The sequence below is a fragment of the Rhipicephalus microplus genome, unplaced genomic scaffold (assembly GCF_043290135.1).
Source record: "Rhipicephalus microplus isolate Deutch F79 unplaced genomic scaffold, USDA_Rmic scaffold_140, whole genome shotgun sequence".
Classification (NCBI taxonomy): domain Eukaryota; kingdom Metazoa; phylum Arthropoda; class Arachnida; order Ixodida; family Ixodidae; genus Rhipicephalus; species Rhipicephalus microplus.
Window position 1 is genome coordinate 457,853 of NW_027464711.1, and position 22,203 is coordinate 480,055.

The 22,203-nt window shown below is 45.4% G+C and overlaps 1 protein-coding gene across 6 annotated transcripts in view; it reads right to left on the minus strand.

The window, feature by feature from the left end:
- Nucleotides 1-22,203, minus strand: part of kis (chromodomain helicase DNA binding protein kismet) — a 228,849-nt gene that overhangs the window by 122,401 nt on the left and 84,245 nt on the right. For all 6 annotated transcript variants that reach the window (XM_075885419.1, XM_075885418.1, XM_037427719.2 and 3 more), the window contains exons 22-24: nucleotides 18,103-18,203; nucleotides 16,696-16,795; nucleotides 6,207-6,400 (exon numbers count right to left, since the gene is read on the minus strand). In XM_075885419.1, coding sequence (XP_075741534.1) covers nucleotides 6,207-6,400; nucleotides 16,696-16,795; nucleotides 18,103-18,203 — 395 coding nt within the window. The remainder of the gene's footprint in view (nucleotides 1-6,206; nucleotides 6,401-16,695; nucleotides 16,796-18,102; nucleotides 18,204-22,203) is intronic.

Below are 22,203 nucleotides of genomic sequence, written 5' to 3' on the forward strand. Positions count from 1 at the left end.
GCGCTCTTCCGCCGAGATCTGCAGATATCTTCGTCGGCAGTTGCGATGATTTATGGCACTCTGAGCACGTGTCGCCACTGGTAGAAGTTGTAGCGATCGAAACCTACCTTTGTGCTGCTGCATCGCGGCGACTACCGGTCTCCTGTCCCGCTTGGCTCTGCCGATGTAGCCTGCGCTGGCAGCGATGACTCCTTGGGCTGCACAGCACATTTTTTCCGTCGCTTGCCAAATTTGTGAAGTGTGGAACTTTCGAGCACAGTTCGGCATCTCGAGTTTGATCGCAAAACTACAAAACTTCCGAAATAGCGGTAAAAACGCGTGTTTGCGGCCGTGCGCGTGATCACCAGTGTTGTTGGTCCCAGCACTCCAATCACAAGCTGCTGTTCACTCACGTGACTGCTATGGACCAATGATACCGCATGGTTTTGTCACTAGTTTTTGCCTGGTAGCGCAGACTGGCTGCAGCATTGAAGGTTCGTTCCTGGCGAGAAAGCAAGCTCAACAGAAGCTCTTTCAAACGATAATAAGATGGCCACGATCCGATGAGTGGTTAGCGCGATCCGAGCATCACAAAAGGAAGCTGTTTTCGGCGATTTCGTAAGCGAAACCAAGTGCTGGGATGAATAAACATGACATTTTCTGGCTCAACGACGCATCATTTCGAGTTCATTTTTTGCTGACATGTGCGGGATGATATGAAGATAACGAAAATCACCAAACAGAAAAATCAATTTTTTTGGGGCGTTTTTTTTCGTCGCCAAGACCAGTGTCCCCCCTTAACTCCACATGTACTTGCAGCATTTGTAAAATTTTCCAGTAAACGGCTCGCAAGGCAATTTATTCGAATGGTCAGGTCTAGGGTTGTGCGAATATTAAATGCTTCAAATATTCTAACGAATAGTTGAGTATACGAGTTTGCTTCGATTTGAATTTAAATTATCAAACATTTTCGAAGCATTTGCAATGAACCAATAGGTGTATAGTAGTCCGCATGTCACCGTCTGTTAAGGTTGTTTCACTGCAATGTAGGGGTGCTAAACAGTGAAAGCACGTACAAATAAAAATTCGCTTTGCTGTGAAGCCCCCGTTCAAATTTAAAGGGGCACTGCCAAATTTACTGAACATGGTCAGAAAACGCTGCTGATCAGTAGTCGAGGCTACCGAAAACACACGAGGCAAATATTGTAGCGCAGCACGAGGCCTGTAACTCACAATAAATTTTCAAAGCTGAAAATTGCTTTCTTTCCTCGGCAAATGACACAAGCTCAAAAATCACTTGTCACAGTCAAGAAGAAATACACTCAAATCTCGTTATAACGAAGTTGAAGGGAGCCACAATTATTTTGTTATATCCATTATTTCATTATATCCATTACAGTCGAGCCCGCTTATATTGAACCTGAGCGTGACACGGCATCCGTTCGCTGTATCCCGAAGTTCGTAGTAAATGAAACACAGCTTTTAAAAAAAGTTGCGAGTGAAAACAAACTTTTTTTGCCCCCAAAAGTCCGTGATGCACGTGTTTCGAAGAGCAGAAGCGATAAGGGCGGTCTCGAGTTCATTTAAATTGGAAGGGCGCTCGTTCGCCGAGGCCCTTGGCATAAGCTGCATGAGGCACTTGCTCCAAAGTTTCGTTGTTCTCGCAATCCGATTCCTCCAAATCGCTCTCGTCGCGTATTTCGTTCAGAATGCCCCAATCCGTGCACGGTTCCACAGTGTCAGCATCATCATCGGCCGTAATTACTATGGCAACAGATGTCCAACCCGCTCTCCCAGGTCGGAGCCGACGACGCGCTGCCACGAATCGCCGCCGCAGTTCGGAAGCTTCAGGCTCTGCATCGGGCTTGACGTCGACAAAATCGGCCTTGCGAAAACAGTTTCTCGTGCATGTAGTTGTCACTGCTGCCCACGAAATATTCACCATCTCCACAGCTGAATACCGAGACGCCCGAAGCGGCAAGTTCGCTGCTATGTGGTCAACAGCTATGAGCAAGCGCTCTGCAACGCGGCACCTAACGCGCGGATTAAGCTCGAGCCAACTGGTCACACTTTTGACGTTTTGTTGAGCGGCAGAAAAAAAAAAGCGTGCTAGCCCTCCCGTTGGCCATCATGACCACACACGCACACCAAAAGCGAGCAAGACGCACACACGCAACACACATGCCAGAACGCGTGAAACAGCTCTGGGCCCATTTCCAGTTAGAAAACGAAACTAATTCGAGCCAGCCTGGCGGGCGTGGCGGAGTGGTGGAGACAGACGAAGGGGTTGTGATCAACAGAGGAGAGCAGACTTGCGAGGGAAGGGCAAGGAGTTGCGTTAAAGAGAGGGTAGGATGCGGCGGAAGGGCGACCTTGAAAACCAAAACACACGAGAAGAAGGCAGGTTGGGTAGCTTGCTTGAAAGGTCCGCGAAACTCGCACGTAGAAAAACTTGGAAAGAGTGCCTGCGCGCGCAGAAGTCAAAGCACGGCTGCCTCGATCGGCACACGCGGGTGTTCGAAGAATCGGCGGCAGTGGTCAAAAAATCATTTTGTTGCGCCGGCGGGTTTGCGTGGCCTCACAAACTTCGATATTTCGTGATTCGTTCGCACAAATTAACAGCCGTTTTCGCGCTTCAGCACGCGCGCGGAAGGCATGCTGAGTCGAGTGCGAAGTGAGCGAGAACAAGTCCTAAACACGAAACGAATCGCAAATTATCAGAGTTGGTGGGGTAGCGTACGCACGTGCACTAGATGCAGACTATCGGATACAGTCGGTGGCCGACGATGATGGCAAATGGTCTGGTCACTCCAGGCCAGCGACGCCAACGACAGTACCAGCGATTAAAACAGGGTAGATGGCCGAGCGGTCTTCGAAATATTGGTGGCAGTATGAAAACGCGGGCCTCGTCTGGCGATGCGGGGCGCTCAGAGTAGCGGGGGACAAAGGACGGAGGAGTTCGTAACAAAAAGCAGTCGAGGCATGGAGGAAGGAAACAACTTTCCTTTCTCCATGGGTTGGGGAGAGCGGAAACTAGAGCGTTGCGGAGGCAGAGTCAGCGTTTAACAATAGGAATGTATGGGCACCTGGTCGATGCCTGATCGGTGGTTGAAATTGGTTTTCCGGGAAGTCGGCAGAGCGCCGACTCTGTTCGCTGTAACCGATCAGCGGCGCTCGGAGACGTTCGTTGTAACTGCGATTTTGTGCCATTGAACCAATGTATATTTTCACGGCCACGAGGATATTGTTCGTTTTAAGCAAAAGTTCGTTTTAAGTGGGGCCGTTATATGCGGGCTCAACTGTATAACAGTTTGTGGCAATGTATGCTCAGATGGGCGCACACCTATAAATAAGCATGCAAAGAAGGAAACCGCCCTGCGGCCTGATTTTTTTCGGGGCACGCGGCCACGCGTGCCCCGAAAAATAAACTCAGTCGAATCTCATTAATTCGAACTTTCAGGTAATTCGAACTCATGCTGAGGTCCCGTCAAAGCTATGTGTATTCCAATGGGCGAAAACGCCCTGTAATTTGAATGCGCAAGCACTTGCGACTGTTACTTCGAACATACCGCGCTCCGAAAATTCTCTCAGCACCATGCCCAAATCCCGCGGCGGCACCTCTCAACGCTGCGTGTGAAGAAGGAAAAGAAGAAAAGGAAAGAAAAGACTGTGGCGGATTGTTTGCTCTCTCTCAAATGCCGATCTGCGACGCGCCTGTTCCACGCTTCTCCCTTTTCTGTCTCTGCGTGTAGAGACCCTTCTCCTTTTAAGGCCGCGTGGGGAGAAAGAGAGAGAAAAAAAAAGCTGCCTCAGAGAGTCCTCCTTTCTCGGTGCAGAGAGTAGCAGCCATGGTAGCAGCAGAGACACAGTCGTTGCCGTCTTGAGAGGGCAATCGCTTTGCACCACGGCGCACTTCTCAGTCATGTGACCCGCTGAGAACTTCCTCAATTCTCTCCGCTGGCTGTGTGAGGAGAACGGCTCTCTCGGCCGCGCAGGGCGTGGCTGTAAGGCCGGCGTGGGAGTTTTGAAAGAGCCGCGCCGAACAAACGCCAAACTCCGCAGAAAACGATATAAGAACCCCGCTGTTGCGTTCTTGTGTACTGTGTTTTCCTGGCTGTTACGTCATTTTCGGCCGGTCCCGGCACAGCTCCCATAGGATCCAATGCATTGGGAACCCCGCTGCTGCGTCGCAACTGTGGGACCGTTCTCACATCATACGTTGCGAAGTGCCACGACGCGCTGGCCCAAGCGGCCATGCTGTCTTTCATGTAGCTTGGCTTGGCGGCTGGACGATGGGATTGGCCGCCCAAAGTGCCGGGGGCAACACCTATGACGTATTTTAAGTTCTTGCCAGCAAAAGCATGACCTTTGAGATCCGTATTTGCACTCTAAGAAAGATTGTGTCTATGACGCGTTGGGGCCCTAAAATTGGTTTTGGCATCTGTAAAAGTAAGGTCTCAGAGACCTGTTTTTGTTTTCTTTGGATGTCACGCTGGCTTAAAATTATCGCCACCGGGTTGCGGAGACGGCCCGATGCAAAGGGTATAGCCCGATCGCCATCACCATTGCCCATGTGTGCCCGTGCTACCCGTGCTTGCTGCGGTCTTCTCGCATTGCCTTTGTTTCGTGTCGGTCGTTGCACAGGTTATATGAGTGTGCAGCATAGTGCCTTTACACTTAGATGACACAACACAAGCTGTTGAAGACTGTGCGTTCCCAGACTGCGACAAACTGAACACTGCCATGGAGATTGTTGGTGCCAGTGGAATCGCATACAGTGACTACGCTTCTGTTGATGACTCTGTTGTCACCTCCGCGATGTTATCCATCGACGACATCGTGGCCGAGTGCGCCGATCCGTGCGCCAGTGACGAGGAGGTTGAGGAGGAGGTGGAGCGGATACCAGAGCCAACGTCCTCATCGGCCGTAGCGGCACTCGGCACTTGATTTATTGCGAAGATATGTGCGCACCAGTGACAATGGCGAGAGCCACATGGCACTACAGGTGCTTGAAAAACGCCTTGTGCTTGTCAGGCGTGAGAAGATGCGCCAGGCAACGCTGCATGATTTTTTCAAGCGAAAGAATAAAAAATAAAACTATGTGCAGTTCACCACTACTCTTACTTCTCAATTTTTCGCGTTTCTCGGCTCTTGCGTTTTGGCTCCTACCTTTTTTTTTAACGGTCCCATGAAAAACGTATCAGCAGGGTTCTACTGTACTTAACAAACTATGGTCGTTTTTTTTTATAGACCTTCTGATAGACTAATTTAGTTTGTTATATCTATTTACCCATTAATTTTACTTCTTAACAATGAGGTTTAAAATGCATGGTTCTCAATGGAGTTTTCAAGGGGAATTTCATTTACTTTGCTATATCCATTGTATGGTCATAGCCCGTTACATTATAACGAGGTTTGAGTGCATACAGCTCTGGTCACAGGCATTGGCTGATTTGAGCGCGGTGTGCTCGTCGTTACCGGGGCCGCCGCTTTGTCCACGAGTACGTGCGCGATCGCACTGAAAAGCCACATATTCGAAGAAAAAAAAAAAGAGGTCTCAAGGTCACGAGGTGCATGTGCAGTATTCTCTTTCGCTGTGCCATACCTCCCTGCTTAGCTTACAGCTATTTCGAAGAGGAGAAGAGAGAATACAATTGCAGCGTGCGACAAATTTTTGGAACTTCGCTTGTACTGGACTGATTCTAGAAACTTTGCGGCAGTAAAATTGTGAGGTAACAAACATGTTTACTGGCTCCATGGCTACTTGAAAAAGTGTTGCAGGGCCCCTTTAAAGGAACATGTTACCCTTAAATCAATTCATTTTATTATGCTTGTTTAGGTGGCTTATATGATCCAAGTATAATAAATTTTAAAACATTAAGTTTCTTACAGGTTATCACTCGTATCCTACCGAAACTACTACTCAAGGTTGTTTCGGCTTCCTTTGAACGAAAAAATAAATGACTTTTGCATAGAGCCCCTATTTCAATTCAAAAGAAATATTGTGGAGGTTAGTTGGGTCATTATAAATATTCCTCCTTTTTTTTTATATCTCATACATACCATTAAAATTCGATCCTAAATTATTTGACCAAAATAACTATTTGCTTCAAACCGAAAATTCACTATTCGCACAAGCCTAGTCAGGTCAATCTATAATTAGCAGAGTTCCAAGGCACCAATAAGCTCATTTAGCAGGAGAATATTTTTAGTGGCGCTGCCTTTACCTGGCACTTGAGGCACAGTAGTAGTGGGCACAGCAGGATTGGGCACAGGCTGTTCTCCAGTTGGGGCCACTTGCTCTGAAGACTCTGAAGGAGGCTTTGCCTCTGAAGATGTGGATGGCTCAGGAGAGACAGGCTCTTCTTCATCAAGGTCCTTCTTTCCTTCTTCACGCTTGTCTTCAAGGTCCTCAGGATTCCTGATCAACATAATGACACATGAATTAATCATACCATTCAAAAAGGAATACTTTAGAAGAAAGAATACTTTAGAATACTTTAGAAGACCATCTTACAAAGAAGGTCAATAAATTCACACCTTGTAAATCAAATCCTTTTATGATTCTAACTATAAATGGCACTGTAAAACCACACTTTATTGAGGTCCATTAATTAAATAACTCAATATTTTGCCTACAAGTCAAGTACACTACGCATCGTCTGAACAGCGTGCCACCACCACGGCCAGTTCTTGCACTGGGCAGTTCTTGGACTAGACTTTCCCTACTAATGAACTATGGAATGGAGGGACTACCCTGCGGACTAATTGCCACTCATCCGGCTGCAAAGTGCATTTACATGAAAGAAGAGGCGAGCAGACAACCAGACCAAGACGGCAGCGCTGTTCCAGTGATGAAACACACATGTGGCAGTGCTGAAACACATTCGCCGATATAGAGCGCAAAAGACATTAATGCTCAATTGTCTTACCACAAATGTCGATTTCAAAAAAACTGATGCCACACGCATGTTTTCTATGCCATGGAACATCTAGGGGAAAGGTGTAAAAAACGACATACAACAAGCACTGCCAGCATAAATTACTTATTTTTGTCACGATATCATCACTTAGTGCTTCCGTGGCGATTGCAGAAGTGACACCTTTCTGCAGAGGTGACACTGTCTTCCGATGTTAATTTTTGCAAATTTGAATGCTTGTACGCACACCGCATCACATGCCTCGATTCTCGGACACGTGTTTCTCAGACACGTGAGACTGCATGATCAGCACTCTTCGCGCTAGTGTAGCCCATGAAGAAGGTTGTTTCAGCTGTAAGAGCTAACCCCAAACACCTATTTTATAGCAAAAAAACTGCATTATTACTGCAATAGCAATTATATGGACACTCTCGGTGGGTTTTTGCCGTCGCCGCCCCAAACAAATCCAAATTGATAACATGCCTCCCCACACCGTAACTTTCACGAGATGGTAGAAGCGCCCGAGCGCTGCTGAAGCAGAGATCAAATGAGTCGGTCTACCCCTATCGCTAGGAAAGAGCATAACATAGTATCTCCCACGTGTTAAAACTGCCGTCGAATGCTCAAACAGAAAGTAAACCACCCATCTTGAACAAGCATGAAACAATGCGGGGAGGGGGGAACAATTATGCATTGGTTGAGTAGAATAAACATTTTTACAAAGCATTATTGAATGTAATTTAACGCAGCAATAATGAACATTTAACATGCTGTTTAAACAAAAACGAGGCACGAAACGCAACCACAGGTACAGATATGAGTGTGAACTAACAAGTGCCCCATTTGTTACTTCGCTGTGCTTGAAAAGCACACTATTTTCGCAAATGGTGCCTGTCCAGCGAGTAAGGTGATCTTTGTGCACCCAGCTACTAAGCACAATCATTCCAGTCAAAGTGGAGGGCACACAATTTTTCGCACTGAAGGATAACGCGCGTGCACAAGCATCTACCCCCCCCCCCCCCATTCACAGGGCAAAATACGCGTGGGAAATAAGCGCGCGTCGGCACTGGGCTCTGAGCGTGTTGCAACTCTTTTAGACGCGAAGCTCTTCTTAGTCTACCTTGTCACTGGTCATGCGTAACCGAGAAAGAAAAGAAGGCAAAAGAAATGGATGACCAGTTCTCGTCTTATTTCCTAGATGGCGTTACTCTGTCACTACTCTCGATTGGCTGCTGCGAGCGCTTTGCCTAAGTGCGCGGAGAACGAGTGCCTGTCTCAGTCTCCTGGATAGTAGCAGTACATGGCGGATCACTGGTGGGGCATGGACGAAGCAGAGCGGCTGGCACATTGAAGACGCTTGCGCTCGGCTTCTTTGGCTCGCATCTCGCCAGTGTTACCCGCGCGCTGTCTGCGTTACCGAATGTGATCGAACGCATAGACGTATGCACAGACGGACGGGTGGACACACGAACGGACGCTTCGCCCCACTCATCATCATTCACTTCGTGGATATGATGTAATTTTTTTTCTTTCATGAGTTTTCATATGCATATATACATATACATGTACGGTGAATGACAGTGGCGGCGGCGACAGCAACAAAGCAGCAGAGACTGTCCATATAATTGGCAATAAAAAAAAAGCAAAGCTGAACCTCGTCGGCAACCACATCATGCGCACACAAGTAAAACTATCCATGCGCGTACGGCGCCGAAAACGAAGAGTGAATGACACGGACACAGACATGGATTCCGCGGAAAACGGTTCGGTAAAGAACCCTCCATATGCAGCGCAGCCCCAAATATGTGACACCAACTAAAAGTGTGGCACTGTCAATGCACAAAAGTATTTTTTTTATTTTGGTTTGGAGTGGGGGAGGGGATGCAGCAGCAAGAACGGCGGCAACGCCGGCTCGTGGGGTGCAGGCCCGCCTGCCTGCCTCGCGCTCACCCTCTCGCAATAACGAGCCCTCGCTCTCGCCTGGTGCGCTCACCGTCGCCGCTTCACTCTTTGTAAGTGGCGGTTCAGCCGCGAAAGATGCATGCTTGTACCAAAATGCAGAGCGAAATTCCAAGATTGTCCGTGTGGAGAACTTGTTATATCAAGGTTGTCTCCCGCTATTTGTTACATAGAGGTCACAAATACATGTGCTTCTACGGAGCAGAGGCGGAGAACAGAAAAACTTCATTATATTGAGGAATTCGTTAAATAGAGGTTCTTTATAAGCAGGTTTAACTGTATAATGAAAAATTCCTGACTCTCCAACAGCAGTCCATAGGAGTCAAAGCATAAACACCCTCGCCACAATGAACACTTTACCCTCTGCCCTATCACTTCAACGAAATTTGACTATGCATTTCCAAACTCAGATATTCAATGTCATGCAGTAAACACAATCTTTAACATTTTGATGCATTTCCAAAACAGAAAAATATGTCTACAAAGTCTAAAACACATGTTGAACCCCCATAAACCGCCACTGTTTACTAAGCATGAAGGCCGCCATGGCTCAATAGCGATGGCAACAGCACTGCCCTGCTTTTGCCACTGGCTAGCTACTGAGCCACAGACGATCGATCCGAAGCTGAAGCTCAGTTCATAGTTTGCTGCGTGCTGCTGCTGGGTGCCATCGCGGAACAATGTCTTTTCTGATGCCAACGCTTTTAGTTCTTCTTGTGCTTGGTCATTGGTCAGAGCGATTTGTTCATCGCCGTTATCAACAAAATCAGCCAGCCGCAACAAGTGGATGATAAAAATAACATAGAATAAAGCATAAGTCACCGCTTTACGATTTCACGCCAATATCTGAGCGTTGTCAGACACATTTTGACGACAGGGTTAGCGTGTTAGTTCAAATGTTAGATTTGTTCACGAAAGCCGTTGTAGTCATTGTTTCAGCGTGCTTTTCAACATGGCGTCACTACGCATGTATAAGAATTGCATCCCGACGCTACTGAGAAAGACAAGGAAGCAGCCGACACTTTTTTAATTTTGGGAACAAATGTTTCTGTGTTTTGCTAGGTCAGGTCAGCTGTACTTTTCCGATTTCACTACAACGAACTTTTGCTTCAACGAAATTTTTTCTGCACCCTGTCAGTTTTTTTGTAGTGGGGTTCAAACGTAGTGCGCATATATTCGTGAATTCAGCGCTTGTGTTATCAACATGGTATGCTGTAGTCGGAAATAAAATTTTTTCGAAATTTTAACCCGCATAATAGGCGCACCCCTAACTTGAATCTGGACTGTTGGGGAAAGAAGTGCACCTTTTATGTTAGTAAATAGAGTGCCGAGTTTACTCTCTCCAACGCAGCCTCGCACAGCGCAGAGGCCAAGTTGTGTGTGCTAACACAACCCATCAATGCAAAAGAGGAACAGACATGTTTATTGTCTTGAGAACATGTGCTACGCGGAGACCTGTCTTTCAAGAAATGCTGTATCCGAGATACTATTGGACATTATGCAGTCCTGAGTGATAATGACCTCATAATATTGCTCCTAATTTTTTTTTTATTTCTTGACTTTACACATTTTGTACATTAAAAAACAGCAATAAAGCAATCGAACCACCTCCAAAAGCTTTATTTTCGAAAAAAAAAAAAAAACTTACACTCAAATGGTCAAGTTTGAATTGCTTTGCATCAATTACAGTTAAACCAGCTTATAACGAACCTCCATATAATGCATTCCTCGATACAACGAAGTTCTTCTATTCATTGTTACTCATTAAAAGCACACGTATTTGCAATCTCTATGTAACAAAGTAACAGCGGGAAGCATCCTTCATATAACGAATTTTCACTACGGACAATTAGAAATATTACCTTGAATTTTGTTATTTTCGCACGAATCTTTCATGATTGCCCAACCACCGACAAAGCGGCAGCGGCGCATACAGCGGGCACGTGGCATCGGCAACTCCGAGGCGAAAGAAAGCGCTCGTTATTGCACGTGGGTTCGCGCCCAACGAGCTATCGTTGCCGCCGTTCTTGCCGCCGCGAGCGCATGCATAGATGTGCCCTCTTCCTCCCTCCAAACCAAAAAAGAAAACTAGTTTTGCGTAGGCAGTGCCATGTTTTTAGTTAGCGTCACATATGTGGGGCCTCGCTGCATATGGAGGGCTCTTTACAGAATAGTTTTCCGCAGTACCCGTGTCGTTCGCGCTTCGCTTTCGGCTGCGTCCATGGTTTCACTGTTTGCACATAATGACCCCCCTCCCCCCCTATCCCCCCCCCCCCCCCGACGCCATTCAGCTTTTCAGTTCAACTTTTTTTTTTATTCAGACAACCGTGTCATCACTATCGAAAGTATGTCAGATTAGGTGCTGATGGAAATTCTCCGACACCACGGTAACAATGACGGAATGACGGAGGTTGACTCGTCACGCGCTTCCGTCTTTAGGCACGAGTTCGCGAGACCGTAGCTTTCAGGATTAGCCGACTATCTCTGCCAACAACACAATGGTGCGTTGAATCCAATGCAATGAATGCGACAGCAACAAATTGTAATGTTATACTAAGGCTGGCAGCAACTCTTTTGTATCCGATATTGCAGCACTCCAACAAAACATTTGAGTAAGCAAATACGGCCTATCCAAGGAGAAGTGCTTTCTTCACACAGTCTCTTCACGTTGAAAGCACACTGATGCTCGCGGAAATAGAACATGTGCCAGTGCCTTTGAAATCAGTTTACCATTGCTACTCGAGCGAAACCCCCCGCCCCCACACATTTATTCACGCTCGTTTAAGACGGGTAGTTTTCTTTCTGTTTGAGCATTTATTTGACGGCAGTTCTAACACGCGGGAGGATGTTATCGTATGTGCCCTCCAGGCGATAGAGATGGGCTGGCTAATTTGATTTCCGCTTCGAAAGCTCTCGCCACTTTTGCCAGCTCCAAACAGATACAATGCGCAAGGGCGTGTTATCAATTTGGGCTTGCTACAGAACACGGTGGTAACGAAATGCATCGAGCGTGTCCATATACCGTAAAAATAGAATATAGATTGAATTTAAAAGAAAAAAAAAGCAATGAAAAGTTGACCCTAGTATATACCAGTCATTGGCAGAAAAAAATGTGGAAGTCTCGCAAAAATGGGCAGCTGAAGTTGAAAGCCTCCATTGCCATCATGAGCACCAGCAGCAGCGCCGTTGGGCAAGGCCTACAGTGTTCTAGCAGTGCCATTTCGCCTCGGCTATCCGCTGTAAGTGTGCCATTTTCTATTTCCATACGAAATTAGTGGTAGTCGAGGGCAGTTTACCAAAAAAAGTTTTCGAGTATGCCGAAGCGCACGGTAACCTGGCAGCACAACAGGAATTCGGTGCATCGGAGAAAAGCATCCAATAATGGAAGAGCCAAAAGCAGCGCATCACATCCTGTGACAACCAAAAAAAAAAAAAAAAAAACCATCGTTTCATGGATGTACTGCAGTGCACCCCCAACTGGTAACGCTACTAGGCGATTTCATCCTCGATCTGCGTGAAACCTCACTACCCAAACAGCGGAGTGCATCCGCCTGGAAGCTCTCAACATAGCGCACGGCTCTGGGCTCACGAGGGTGAAATTCAAGGAATCGCCATCATGGGTGCACCGATTTATGAATAAAGAGGGTTTTGCTCTGAAGCGGCATACTTCAGTCTTTCTGCAAATAGTACATCAGTAATGCATTAGATGGAATGAAGGAGGATGCACTCTGGGACGTTACTAGTAAAAAACTGACGTCGTCGAACTCTGAGCGATAGCATTTTTTGGCCTTCTGGTGTTGGACTGCATGAGATTAGTGTCAAATTAAAAAGAAATGTCACCAGAGTGCAGCTGGTTGTGTCTCGTATTTACCAAGATAAGGGTGCACCACGATAATTTGCGATTTTTAAATGTTTCTTTTTCCGAGATTCAAAGTTTGAAGGGTCGACCTATATTCCAGTTTTTGCAATAAACCCAATTTTTTAATCCTAAATAAGTGTTTTGGTTAGCTTTACCTTCAGTTTCCCTTTTGTTCAATTTGGGCGTTTATTTTTCGAATTTTCATACCGTACCTGCATATAACAAAATCCTCTTTAGAACGAATTTTTCTGAGAATTTGTCAATTTCGTTATATCTAGGTTTAACAGCACTTCATTACCCTGCCCTTTGTTGTTATTTTCTTATTGAAGTGGTGTTAATGATGTTTTTTCGGAGGTTGCCCCAAAATTTCCCAGTCTCCAGTGCAAATCGCGGAGTTAGCAGGCGTAAACGTCATGGGGTGAAAATTGGTTTGTAAAAACCGTACTCCCTTGGCCGAGACAACAAAAAAATGTTTATCCCCCCGAAATTCATAGAAGCTGTGGTTGTACCACTGAAACTCTGCTGTGTCACTTTTTTTCAAGTTCATTTTGTACAAAGTGCGAAAGCATATCCGAGAAATTCTGATCAACAAGCTTCTACTATAACACACTAGAGTTTTATGAGGATTAACCCTCCAAGCATTATTACACTAAAGAGTAAATTAATGAGGTTGTATGGTAATACACTCAAACCTCGATATAACGAATCCAAATATAACAAAATATTGGTTATAACGAATTAAATGATAAATAGACTCGCAATAGATTTAGTGTTGAGAATAAACCCTTATAACAAATTTTTTGATATAACGAACTTATTTTCACGTAAAATGCCAGTTTTTTATAATGAGGTTCGAGTGTATTAAAAAATATTGAATCTCGTAGAAGCGTGGCGTTGGGGCTATATTTGGTATGACATGACGATTCCTATAGCGTGAGAACAGAACGACGACAAAGTAATAGTGCTTGTCTTCTCTTGTTCCTTTGTCGTCGTTTTATTCTTGGGCTATAACAATCGCCTCCATAGAAGCCTACATGTCAGGTGATCTTGCCTATACCATGTTTGCATGTTGAGGTCAACTTTTCTGACAAGTGGTTTCTAATGAATCTGCCATTCATGTATATTTGAATACACAGTAGAATCTTGGCAATACAACTGCTGCTCATGTAATTTTCAGGATGGAATAAGTTTTTCTCTCTTCTAAAACCCACTGGCTATTCTTTACAATGGTGCAGCTGAAGCCCTGATAAAAAATAAAAACGCACTGCAGTTTAGTTTAGTAGCACACCAGGAATATTAGTAGCGTGCTGGTTCTTCACGTTTCTAACAGATATAAATTTAAGGAAATACAACTAGTTTTCTTCACCCCATGAGATTTACATAGAGATGCTACCATACCCTTCATACATGGCACATTTGTAATATTAGTAGCGTGCTGGTTCTTCACGTTTCTAACAGATATAAATTTAAGGAAATACAACTAGTTTTCTTCACCCTACAAGATACACATAGCGATGTTACCATACCCTTCATACATGGCACATTTCTGGTATGCCCTTCATATGGCACATTCCTTGAGACAACTGCTGCTCACCGTGATAATCATTTCTTCACAAGTTTATAATGCACTCAAGTTGCGAAATCCTGCAAATTGCGTGAAAGATGCAGCCAAGAGCAAGAGTTTTGCAGACCATGCTACATCCTACAAAAAGGCTACTTCAAAATATACATGTTACGCTGTACAGCGGTGAAACCAATTCGGCACTCGCTTAATTAGATGATGATATATTCAATAGTTTTTGATATATCAGAAATCATTAGCAGATTAAAGATGTTCAACTGCAAGAATCATGCATCAAAGTTGAAGCGGAAAATTGGGCCAGTTAGTGACTCATTATCTAGGTATACTGCATCCTAGCATGCAAAAGAGAAGTAGACAGAAACAAGCATACATCTTTGTCCTTATTCCATGCAGTGCAGCTTGATTATGAAAGTCAAAATACTATGTGGTTATGGTGCAGGAATACTCTTTCTTGATGAACGAATTCTTTCCCATTTTCAGGTGTGAACTATCGTATTTACTCACATAATTTGCGTAACCCTATTATTTTGCCAGTTTTACGAAAAGAAAAAAAAACTTTTACTCGCACTAGTCACATGGATACTTTGGACAGGTGCACAATATGCGTGCCTCGCTCAGCAGGCGAGCGCAGTCAAACGGGCTGCAAGTGCGAAATCTTTTCATCCGAGAACTTCACCCAAACGTACCCCATGCTGTACCCGAACGCTCAAACTTGTTGACGGGTCAGTAGTGGTGATTCTTGAAGGAAAGAAAAAAGGCACCTAATTTCTGCCTCGTGGCCGACACGATGCAGTGCCTTGTAAGATATGGGATAAAGGGACAAAAAAAATAGATGAGAAAGATAAAAGATGTGCATTCGCTGTACAGGAGTGAAGGACGGGGCATCACACAGTCAATATTATGCTGGCATAACACAGGCGGCATAACAGTTCGCCACGGAGTCCAGCAAGCGAGTCTGTTGATGGGTCGCCGGAACTGCTCAAGCGTTCGCCTCTATCTCCCCACCTCTACCACCTGTCTACTACCGTGAGAACATACGCTCGCGTCACGGCACGGACAACATTCTGCACTGGAGGAGTGCAAGGGCATATCGCGCCAACTCAACTGTTATCCTTGTTCTCTGCATCTGCGCTGCAACGCACACTTAGTTCTTTTCGGAAGTTTAGGTTTCGCCATTCATCTGTCTCATTTCTACTGTTCTCTTGCGATGAGCTGCAGCAGTTATATTTATCCTTTTCAGTCACAGTGTGTACAAATGGAGACGCCAAATTCAATGGCATGTCAAGGACTGCGTGTTTCATCAAATGGCTTGAAACTTAGTGTGCACATTCGTGCAGGCCACCTGAGTGGACAACTTGTGATCACTTAACTTCATCATGCTGCGTGTTGCTGCACAGGATCATGTTGCAGGATACACTACCATGTTCGACGATGGTTCGACGTGACACGTTCCAGGACCCACGTGAACAGCATTTTTTTTTCTTCGCTCGAAACAGAACCAAGAAACAAACTGTGCACGCATTTTGGGCCTAATATAAGTTGAGGAGCTGACTGGTGGCAGAATAATTAAATAATTAGTTGCTCACCCATTATCTTTAATTACCTAAAGTCATACAAACAGCGCTGCCTATTATTTTCCCACTTGGAATGTAATACTTTGTGCCTTGGAATTATGCCACGCGAATTGGATGCGTTTCTAACAGCGCATTAAAGTTCGCGACTCAAGGGGATGTACGACAAAATTCAAGCTCGCTGTTAAAAAGTTTGCCGAAGAAAACGGAAGACTTCAGCGTGAAGTCTTCCGGAAGACTTCAGCGTGAAGTTTTTCAACGTGTGACAACCGGCGCGATCGGTATGGGAGAAAGCAGAACAGTGCACGCTTGCTCATACAAGTTTCCTGCTGTTGAAGAAGGCCTTTTCAATTATGTGCGAACACTTGAATGATCCGGTATTGCAGTGTCGTGGGACCCAGTCTCTCCTAGCATTGTCGAGAAGAGCTTTCAGAAAACGGGGCATTCGGATATGCGCAACAGAACCGAGGACGATGCGCTTTATGAGAGCAAGAGGGGTGACGAGGCCGCAACGGTGATTCTCAATCGGACCTCTCGATCAGCGATTCTGACTAGATAGCACGTCAAAGGTTCTCACTGATTAAGTACGTGCTAATTCTGTTAAATTAGAACGAACACTTTGTATGTGCTCTAATTTATTATTTTTTTATTTCGTATGCATTCGCCAAATCTACGCGTAATTTCCGCACCCCTACCTTGGAGGTCCGAAATCTCGAAAAAAGTGAAAAAATTATGCAAGTAAATACGGTATAATTTTACATGTGCGGCTTACTTTTAATGACGTCACAGCACTCTGTTCATTCTTGAAGAAAATAATGTACTTACGCCGTCATTTCTGCTAGAAGCGCAGCCCCATCAGGAGGACCACATCGTGCCAGAAAGCACAAGGTGTGATCTTGTCGCATCAGGTTGAACCTTTCATAACCTGCGGAACATATACAGTCAATAATCATGTAAAAAACATTTCAAAAAGAAATACGAGGTCTGTTAGAAAAGTACCTGACCTCTGATGAATTTGAAACAAGTACGCTTGCATCAGCCGACCTCGAACCTTCGTGCACATGCGTCAATTATTTACCGCTTGCCAATAGCATCAGTCTCTGGGGCGCAGCATTTGAGTGAAGTGGCGCGCAGTGCTCTTGTCAGTTTCTCATTTCAAAGAAAATGACGTAGCGACTGGAGCGGCGCTACTGCATCACAACAATACTATTTCGCAATAGTCAAAGACCATTCCTGAAGCAATGTATGCTGCAGCATCAAAGTCAAGCTGGTTAGGAGTAGTGGCATCAACACGCAGCCATCAGTGGTTGGCTGTTTGTAACCCAGAAACCTTCCTGCTAGTGCACCCTTGCCCATTTTGCACGTGGCTGGAAAAAAAGCATTTTACACACACGCACACAAACGTATGCACACATGCACATTACCAGGACAAAGCAAGTAATACATTTACACAAAACTTCCCAAAAATTTATATGTTACATATAACTGTTCCTTGAAAAATTCTCTCTGAGAAACTGAAATCGTTGGTTTGATCATAATACCAACAAACTGTTATTTGAAAATTGGCCCCATATCTGCATGTTAGACGGCAAATGTCGTCGAAAGACGGTAGTCTTGCGTCGGGAGAAAGTGACCGAAACGTTTATTTGATGTTCTGCGCAAGAAAATCGGTGAATGGTATTCTGGAGGCGAACGACCACATTAAGTCACGTCACATGTGAGACATGAGCGCTATCTGGCAGTTATCTAGGAAAATGAAGCGCATGGCGTGCGCACCCGTCTCGGAGGTGATAAGGTGTGCAACGCAAGGTGACGGGTAGGTACCACTACCATGTCGTCTTAGCAAAGCGTTGGAAACGCTTGCCTTTTCGTGCAAGCGCTGCATGGTCAGCGCAGCGTGATAAACGCTGCGGTCCTCAGAATTACTTATATATGCCCTTTCTAATAAAAGCAGCATACAGAATATTGACGTATTGTTATGGTACCTCAGATATGCGCAATAATTGCTTTCTAATTTACAATCACAAAAGTATGAATACTGAATCTTGAGCAATATGGTAGGCGCTGTGAATGGGTTCGGTCATTTGGGGTATCGTCTGGTGTCTCTTAAGGTACCGTTAAGGGCGGACAAACAGACAAATGTAGACATACAGACAGACCAAAATTTTTGCGTCAAAGGTCCCCTAGAAAGACTATGGTCTTTAAAAATATTTTCAAGTGCTTAGAACTAACCGTGTTTGTACACCCCTATCAAAAGGGATTTGTCAGCATCTTCGTCCCACCAAGGTGCTGGAGGTTCACCATCAGCTGCTGGTGGAGGAATAGGAATGTCCCTGCACAGTAAAACCAACAGTCCCTTGAAAAAACATGTCAACAAGGAAGCAGAAAAAAAAAAAAAAAAACTCTTGCAAAGCAAAATAGAAGTCTAATACAGCAGCTATCTCTTCAATGCACCCACGATCATTTGAGTGAGTGCTCACAATAAAACTGAGTATCTCACCCTTATGATGTAACACCATATGCTCAGTTATAGACTCTAAAGGCAACTATTAAGTCGATGTTGATTGCTAAAATAGCGGTCCAGAAACCTTGTCGTGTTACTTTTGTGCCAAGGATGTGCTTATTTTGAAATAAAACACATTTTAGCAGTCAGCATCAGGTTAGTGCGCTTCAAATTACCCGCCTTAAGCGGAACATCTCACGTCACTGTTGCCGTGCACAACGTTGCCCAGCATTACTGCGCGGCCGCTGACACTAGTAGCAGCAGAACGCAACTAGCGGGGAAGCCACAGTAGCAACAACGGCCATTGAACAATTTCCTGCCATGGCCTCCAAGATGGCAGACGTACTTGGTTCAACTGTGCCCCGCTGGGTGGCCCAACCTGTCCAGTTTAACCAGGTGGAAATTGAACTTTTGAACCACTCGCCCCATTCCGCATTTAAACATCCGACAGTTCTTTTTGACACGAAGAAAACAGAAACAAACACGTGGCATTTTATTACGTCTCTTGATGCAGGGAAGGTTCTTTATTTAGTGCAGCTAGTTTGATTACTAGTGATTAATTGTAGGCAGTACCTCTCACATCATCGGGATCATTACGTGACTGTCCTATATGTAGCGCATTTGTTCTTGTGCACTTGCCTTATCGAATAAAGGTTGAATTTAAAAAATGCATTAAAAAGTCGACCCTCGTCTTATATAGTGGTCATTGGCAAAAAAAAAAGTGGAAGTCTCGCAACGATGGGCAGGTGAAGTCGAAAACCTCCACTGCCATCGTGAGCACCAGCAGTGGCGCCGTTGGGCAAGGCTAGTCAAGGCCTACAGCGTTCTAGCAACGCCATTTTGCCTCGGCCAACTGCTGTCACTCTGCTGTTTTCTATTTCCTTCAGAAATTAGTGGTAGTCAACGACAGTTTACGATGGGAAAAAAGTTATCGAGTATGCCGAAGTGCACGACAACCTGGCGGCACAACGGGAATTCAGTGCATCGGAGAAAAGCGTCCGATACTGGAGGAGCCAAAAGCAGCGCATCACATCCTGCAGCAACCAAAAAAACCCATCGTTTCGTGGATGAACTGCAGTGCACCCCGAACTGGAGATGCTACTCCCCGAATCCGTTCGGAAACTGCATGCAGGGTTGTTCCCCCCCGTAACAATGGAGTTCGTACGCGTGAAAGCTTTCAAGATAGCGCAAGACTTTGGGCTAGTGCAATTCAAGTGATCGCCATCACGAATGCACCGATTTATGAAGCGTTTGCGCTGAGGCAGCGTACTTCCGTCTTCCCGCAAATGCTACATCAATAACGCATTGGATGCAACAGAGGACGATGCACTCTGGAGTAGAGATGTGCAAGGGCCACAGTTTCGCGGCCCGGCCCGGGCCCGATTATGTATAGAGGACGGGCCACCCAGGCCCGGCCCGGCGTGTCATGCCAAAGGCCCAGCCCAGCCCGACCTGGCCTGACTCTGTGAATGACGCAATAAAGCACATGCACATGACAAGAAAAAAATTAAAATGCATTTATAAAGAAAAAAAGCGTGTTGTTCATCCCTGTAACTTCTTTGTTTTTTTTTTGTATACGATAAATATTTTTTGTATACAACATGTATACGATAAAGAACAAAACATTTACGAAATGTTGGCCAGTTCTTATACTTCTAGAACACATCTGTGCTGTTCCCTCAGCCCTTAGTGTTAAAAAGCCGTGAATTCCAGCTAATTAAACCACTTACACCCCAACTATTGAAACTATGACAAAACAAGTATTTTTATTTCCCAAAAAATGTACTACTTCTCTCCAGAGAAAACACACATATGAATGAGAATTCCGGCACATCATCTATATTTTTGGCTTGATTCGGGCTTTTCATCAGGCCCGAGCCTGGCCCTATAACTCAACAAGGAAGCCCGAACCCGGCCCAGGCTCAAAGTGAAAAGACGTCGGGCTGCCTGAACCCGGCCTGCGAGCTGAGTCGGGCTCGAGCTACCCGGAGCCCATGCACATCTCTACTCTGGGGCCTTACAAGTGAAAAAGACAGGCCACGCCGTCCGACTCAAGTTCAGATGAGCCTGAGTGACAGCACTTTGTGGCCTTCTGGCGTTTAACTACATAAGATTAAGATTCAAATAAAAAGAAATTCCACCAAAATGCAGCTGGTTGTATCGCGCATTTACCAAGGCAAAGGTGCGCCGCAACACTTTATGAGTTTTAAAATTTCCTCCTTTGGAGACTTCAAGTTGGCGGGTCAACCCTATATTACTTTCCAATTTATATTCCGGATTTTACGGTAATTTCTCGGTATTTATGGCACTGCTGTTTATAATATTACCGTATTTACTCGCATAATCCTGGCACATTTTTTGCCGGAAACCTGATGCATAGTTGGGGGGTGCGAGAATTACGCGAAGAAAACTTTCCACGAAAACGCAGAGAGCGAAAAAAAAAAACGAAGTGGCCGCAAATCGGGATTCTCACACCAGCAACTTACAGCACGCTTTACAAAGCACTAATTAGAACTTACCTCAACAATAAAAGCAGAGGTTCCACACAAGGCAAGATTTATTTGAGACATAAAAAGTGGAAGCAAATAGTCGAGCATTAGAATACCATAAGCGAAGCTTGTGGGCGTTGCGGGCGTAACGGTAGCGGTCAGCGCTCAACAGGAGCCCTCAAAAGGTAAGCGTAGGGTGTCAGTATTGGGCTGATGGCTATTTAACAGAATCGTCCGCAGTTTCCTTCTGAAGAAATAAAGTTTACCATCAATCCCAGTTTTAGGCACACGGCAGGCCCAACGCGTTTTGGTGGCTTTCAGCTGCCGTCACCAATAGCGAACACAAAACTCGTAGGCTCCGAAGGGCCTACCGGCGGCCTTGTTGCCGTTGTTTAGCGTATGATATATCACTTGCAACTTGAAGCAGCCGTGTGGCTTCAGTATCGCCCCGTAACGTTTCAAGATGACACACAACATACAAAACACGCCGCAACGCGCACTGGCCACTTTGGCTTGGCTTGGATTGGATTGAATCACCGTGCAATAGTACGCTTGACGCTTAAGAGATGGCGCCAATAGGGCGTGCTATCATCATCAGTGGCTGGAACGAGCAGACGACATTATTGCGGCAGTTTTCGGGGGTGCGATAATTACTCGAGGAAAAAATTTTTTCGTATTTTTCTTAGGCGATGTGTGGGGTGCGAGAATTATGCGAGTGCGAGGATTATGCGAGTAAATACGGTATTGTTTTAGATGTTGTCATACATTGAGCTTTCACCCCGACGTAAACTGTTACTTGAATTTCGGGTCCCTTTAAGAGTGGTGCACCACCAGTAGAATGCACGTCTCTGAAGCTCCCTAACGTGCGCTATTTTTAGCAACACACTACACGGTGCTTTCTGATGAGACTAATCCAAGCAACTCTGTTGGAGCCTCCATATGTGCATAGGCGCTCAGTAAAGCAGGGGAAAACCTGGCTGGACATAAAATGATGAGATGGCTTGTATGGCCCCGAATAGCATTGCTCACAATTCAGGGGGCCGACATATTAACTTCCAGGTTGCTGTAAATGGGCGCGACCCCCCAAAAAAATGCACCTTGGAGTGAATGGCTCATCACGAGCTGGTGTTTGTATCGCCTCAGCAGCGTCTTGCCGCCGCTGTTATGCCACGCGAGCGCATTCTTCCACTTGTGTGTTTAGGCCTTGACCGAGACAAACTTAGCTTTGTTTGTAAATGCAAAGCACAATATTTGCAATGAGCTGCAGTACCATGTGCGTGGAACGAAAAATTACAGAATACAGGAGTTAGATGGCTAAGACTAAATTGGGAGCAGTTTTTG